Source organism: Petromyzon marinus, chromosome 10 (assembly GCF_048934315.1).
Source record: "Petromyzon marinus isolate PM22_M1 ecotype Great Lakes invasive population chromosome 10, UKy_Petmar_22M1.pri1.0, whole genome shotgun sequence".
Lineage (NCBI taxonomy): Eukaryota > Metazoa > Chordata > Hyperoartia > Petromyzontiformes > Petromyzontidae > Petromyzon > Petromyzon marinus.
In genome coordinates, this window is record NC_133676.1 from 9,786,131 (window position 1) to 9,792,130 (window position 6,000).

The following is a 6,000-nucleotide window of genomic DNA, read 5'->3' on the forward strand; positions in this document are numbered from 1 at the left end:
TACCGAAAGAACCAAAGAAGATGAATCCTTGCAGTCACGAAAGCTTTAAATCGTAAATGTACAGGTCTCCTTCTCTTTATGTGGGTTCGGTTTGTCCGGTTTTGCGTTTATGCTCCTCACCTACAGTATTTCTACCCAAAATACGCGATATGCGGTATGAATTCACTCATATGCGGCGATGCGGTCGGACGTGGGACAACACTGTATACTGTGTGTACTGCGTGTGTACTGCGTGTGTACTGTGCGCGCGAATCGGCAGGCAGCTGTCTCGTGCGGTTTCGCTTTGCGGGCCCTTTTTTTATGAACGCATCTACCGTATAAAGCGCGGGAAATTTGAATACATAAGGGGGACCCCAATTTCCAGGAACTGTGCTATACTGTACCCATCGTATCATGTCATCATCAGGCATAATATATCCACTGCTGGATGAAGGCCTCTCAAGTTTGTTTTGGTTTAAGCAGGCGAAAAATCTCAAAGCCATCATAATCTCCCGTGGTCTTGAGATGCGACAATCCTTCAAGTTGCTGTACACGTAATCATTCAATCTCCACCACGGTTGTGCTCTCAGATGCGTCCTTTCATTTGGCTGCTGCCACTGCCCGGTTAAGCCTCGATCACCGGCCATAATTCAGATTGAGCAACGCGGCCTGCATGTCCAAACCCACTTTACATCTGTTCTTAGCAGTCAATATGATGTCCCTAACTTACATGTGGTATCGAGCCCGCTAGCTCCTTTTTGTTACGTCTCAATGTAATGTCAAGCATTGCACATCTCAATCCCCAAAAGGGATGGTGATTTCACACCTGTTCATTTACCTGTGTCCACTGGGCTCAAGGATGAGTTGAATTTTTTTTTACAAATTAGAATATTAAATATTGAAATATCTCACAGTTTTTACTTTTTTTTTTTACAAATCGCTCATTCTTGAGCTGATGTAAGTGCCGCTCTTTATTGCGTTATTGCATGCATTCCGGTGTGCAGAGTTAATAATTGAACTGAAAAGCCGCTCTTGTTGGCCTTGCCGTGAAAGAGGCCCAAATCGACTCCGACTCGCGGCTCGAGGCCACCTCTTGCTGTGCCCGCCGCGTGTGAACCTCGCGCGCGATGATGGCCAGCGCAGTGTCGGGGGGTCTCCGGCCCAAAGAACCTGGAACACCGCGACCAACTCACGTGCAGGATCCATCCCTGAGCCTGAGCCAGTTCTGCAACAGACTCAAAAACGGTTGCTGTTCGTTCAGAGAGCCGACTTCAACGCGTGATCGGTGCGCATTCGTGATGCACTTGACTCGTGAGGGTGCGCAATAACAAATATTCTTGCTTGCTTACTTAATAGTCTGCGGTGGTGCTTTTTGGAAGTAAAGTAAATACACGGCGTGGTCCCGCGTGCTGGCTGCGTTTGCGATGCGCGGCTTGGCTGGCTGAACTGACGCAGCAACAAGGCTTCCACTCCCGTCCAATTATTATAACTATACATATTCCGTATATATGTTTTTTTAAAAGGTGACGTCCCCCTCCCTATGAGTCTGAGCATCACCGCGTGTCATCGTCATCGCCGTCGTCATCATCATCTTCGACAGCAGCAACAGCCGTGATCTATCCACTGCTGAATTAAATACTCTCAAAAGTAAATAATAGTGTGTGGGGGGTTGTGCTCTGCGTGCCACGGCCCCCCGTTTTCAACTTTAGGATTTCGTCAAAACACCCTTCTCTATGCGTCTCATCATCACAGTCTGCATGATCCATCCACTGCTGGACGAGGACCCCCCCCCACCTTCCCACTGAGCCGTCGCCATACCTCAAGACGCTGCGATAACAACAATATACCCAGCATCTATCCGCACGTGAGATGTTTTTATCGCTCCATCTCCGCGAAAGATAGTGGACGCCCCCTCCTCGGGCACCTTCCTTTCCTTACCCTTCCTTGGCCCCCACTCGGACGCGAAGAGTCTCGACCACCACCAGCCATCACCATCATCATCCATCGACGCGTCCCGCCCAAAACCCCACTCACTTTTCTCAACAGTCAATATTATGCCACTAAAGCCGCGTTTATGTGTTCTCTAATTCAACGGTGTTCACTCTTTCAGCCTCCCAATGTAAATCCGAGCGTGTCGACGCCGATAGAGCACGCCAATCGCAGGTCTTGAAGACGCTGCATTGAAGTTCAGTAAAAAATAAAGCACATCAGTTTCCCGGTCCGCTCATAAACGTATTATTTCTTCGTCCTTAGACCCATGGGGCTTTTCAGACCAATTTTAACCGGCAGCATTTGCCGACAAAAAAATATACGTTATGTAAAACTCATCAGCCGACTCTGCTTGCTAATACGAATACATGTCCGTCTTTGGTTTCCCATATTGTTCCACAACAACAAATATCATAATGAGTCCGTAAATCAATTGTATGACGCTGTGCCATTGTGTATATAATTGTTTTTTTTTCATGGGGTAATTTATCACAGTACACAGACAACATGCATGACATGTGTGTGTGTTATGTGTGTCCGGCCCTGTATCAGTGCGTTGTGTTTGGTGTGGCTAGTGACAATGTCATACTGCAACATCGACGAGAACACGGTCTCATTGCGCGACGATGTGAATAGGCAATTATAAGTGGTTCGTTGTACTCGTTCTCCGAGTTTACGAGAGGTCTCTCCAATTCTTGATATACCGATATGAGCACGTGCAGCCACATATCACACGGGCCACGTGTATACAGTCCATAAATTAGCTGAAATGCGCGTATAATTCACGGTACAACGTGCGCAATCATAAACATGCCATATCGTGCGTAATATACACACACACATTTACTGACATACAGACTACATATATACATTCCTCACTCATACTTGCGAACGCATGCACGCTTGCGCTGTGCCATCATTTCCATATTCGCATACACACGCATAGACGCATACACGCGCACACATACAAAGATGACCCGCATAGCCTACACAGGCTGCCGGGGCAAGTGCTGTTCGCGAGTACTCCCTATTCAAGTGCTGTTAGCGGGTACACACCCGCGCGCGCGCGCACACACAATAAACGCACGCACAAGAGACACACGCACACGCGCGCGTGCACGTCACCTTTCGCTCGTCCTTGTCGTGGGGTCGCCTGCGCTGCGAGTCTCCGCTCTCCTTGTTCACGGCCGACTCGTGGGGCACCGTTGAATTCGCTGGGGCACTGACAGGGGCAGAGGGCACGGGGACAGGTCGAGTAAGGTTAGGGGCAGACGTTGCTGCTGGCTGCTCCTGAAGCTGCTGCTGCTGATGCTCGAGTCTGTTGCGCTGACAATGAATGATCCCGGCGCCTCGCTCCGCCTCGCCTCCCTGCGCGGACAGCCTGCTCATCACCACCTCCTCCTCCTCCTCTGTGCCGGGACGCACCCTGTGCCTCGCTGACCCCGACCAACGCCCGCCCGCGTGCTGTTGCGAATAGACAGCAAGCGCGAACACACTCCTCCTCCTGCCTTTCACTCCCTCCCTCCCCCAGTGCGCCCCCTCTACTCAACCCCAAGTAACCCCCCCCACCAGCACCACCACCACTACCGTACCCCAGCCCCACAGTATACGCACCCCCTGCCTCCTCTTACACCACCACTGCCACCGAACAACCACCACAGCGCCTCCCCACCACCACCGGAACCCCCCACGACCACTACCCCCACCATCAGCACGACCGTGATCTCCCCCCACAACGCACCACCAAACACAAACCACTCTACCTCCACGCCCTCTTGGCCAAGTGCTCCTCCCTTTGTCACGCCCAGAGCCACAAGCACCGCTCCACACACACACACAACCACCCATACCCCAACCACCAACCACCCTGAGACAACCGGTGAAGTCAATAGTACAGCGTTCAACAACCAACCCCTTCTCTCTCTCTCTTTGTGTTCCCGCGTGTGACTGACTGTGTTTCAGTGACACGCACGCACAGAGGCATGCTCTTCCCACTCCACCCCACCCACTCCAATGCCGCCCCATGACCTCCCCCTCCTATCCCCGTAATGGATGCACTGATGGATGATTGGGTAGATAAATAAGTCATTGGAAGAATGAGTTAAATGATGGGTGGGTGGATGAATGAGTTAGATGGCTGAATGATGAGTGAGGGGATGGATGAACGAGTGAGTAAATGGATGGATCAATTAGTGAATGGATGGATCGGTGGGTGGATTAATGAGTGAATTGAAAGTTGGGTAAATTAGTAAATGGATGGGTGAATGAGGGAATGAATGCATGGGTGGATGGATGGATGAGTGAATGATGGATGAACGAGTAGGATAATTGAGTGAATCTACCACAACGGGGCGCTTGGTGGCGACACTGCGCTGCTGTCCAGGCAGGCACGCGTGAGGCTAACGGTGTCATGGGGGTGGGGGGGGAATATCAGTATTATTATCAGTCATGATAAACCCACTGCTGAATGAACGCCTCCATAAGCTTCTGACCATCGCTCACGGTCCTACGATACAGCAGTAAGTCGAGCGCACGCACAAGCGCTAATTTCGTCGTAATATTGGGGCGCGTTCCTTCCTTTGGCCGATTTTTCCTCCTTCCGTGTCGACCACCGCCCGTCATCCCTTCTTGCAAAGTGTCCTGCTCCCAAGCCCTTATGAACTGAACAATCTTAACAGTCAACGTCTAACAACGTTTTGAGACTAGGCTCAAAAGAAAGCTGTCTCTGGTGTGGACCAATCAGTTTCAAAGACAATGCATCATATTATCAGAGTATATTTTGGATTGCATTCTGACCACAAGTATTGTGGTTAATGCAGACATGATTAAAAGGTTTCAGTTTGGTGTTTTAACATCTTAACATCTGTTTTGTTGCCATAAAAAAGGGGAAAACCTATTCTCAGTCAACGTGATGTCTTTCACTGTCTATGTTCTGTGATTCATTTTGATGAGTAGTGGACAATCGCGGAGAGAAATATGGAGTGATGTATTCTCGAAATTGCATTAAGACAAAACCAAAGAGATCTAAGAGACATCCATCTCATCGTGTGCGTAGAAACTGATTTTTTTCTAGATTCGTGTATGCTATACGTGAACGGGGGGAGCGGTGGCGCCGTGGTTAGAGCACTGCACTACTAAACCCAGTGATCTGAGTTCACGTCCCGTCCATGGCGAACGTCAATGGCGAGTGATATTTGAAACCATTCAGTCTTGAGCCCCCAATTTCAACAAACCATGGTAAAGTATGATCAAACAACCCCATGACCCAAGCAGTAATCAGCAGTGCATAGTTATTACTAATTATTGCTATGAACTGTATGTACTGAATGTAAAAAGTCACTATCTGCAGCCGCCAAAGACTGCTACATTCACAATGTTAAAAAGTGAATACAAATTTATGAGGATTCGTGAAATCGAATCGTAAATAAATCGATGGTTTAAAAGAATGCCGACCTTGAATCGCAATTATTAATTCAAATGTTGTGGGTCATAATTGGAGCGCCTTAGCCGTACACTCATGGTCTGTCCCCCTACATTCCTCCACCCATTGATCAGCGTGGCGAAGTATGGTCAAACATGGTCACACAACTCGCAGCTAGTCGATTCATCCAGTAGTGGATTGACAAAGGGCTGTTAAAACCAAGCCGTAGACTTACGCCTGTGCCACGCATTCGGGTCGGCCACACAGCACAAACATATCCATTATATGCCTAAGTAAAAAAAAAAATAAACGCAAAATTAGCGTGAATAATTGCTCTTCTAGCTGAGCTAAAGAGCTTTTATGTGAACAGCGCATCGTCAGAATTTCACGAGTGTCTCTATCACGGGTGGCGTGATGACATCAGCGTTTAGACACGGCTCATAGGCCAGGTCATGTCAAATTAACAACAGAACAGCAATTATTATCCTACAACCAATTTCACATCGCAACGAACGTGCCCGATCTCGGAAGCTAAGCAAGGTCAAGCCTTGACAAATAACCCGCACGACACTCCCCCCCCCCACCACCACCCCCCGCCATGCGGGTCGTAG

At 49.0% G+C, this 6,000-nt stretch overlaps 1 protein-coding gene across 10 annotated transcripts in view; it reads right to left on the reverse strand.

Annotated features, from left to right (window-relative positions):
- LOC116940948 (RNA-binding motif, single-stranded-interacting protein 1-like) overlaps positions 1-3,947 on the reverse strand; it is a 290,259-nt gene extending 286,312 nt beyond the window's left edge. For 7 of the 10 annotated variants that reach the window (XM_032951367.2, XM_032951371.2, XM_032951372.2 and 4 more), the window contains exon 1: positions 3,094-3,487. In XM_032951367.2, the coding sequence (XP_032807258.2) occupies positions 3,094-3,357 (264 nt within the window). In that variant the 5' untranslated portion in view covers positions 3,358-3,487. Of the gene's footprint in view, positions 1-3,093; positions 3,488-3,582; positions 3,664-3,880 lie in introns of those variants that run through there. The other 3 variants (XM_032951373.2, XM_032951375.2, XM_032951376.2) reach the window with 3 other exon arrangements.
- Positions 3,948-6,000: the final 2,053 nt, after the last annotated feature.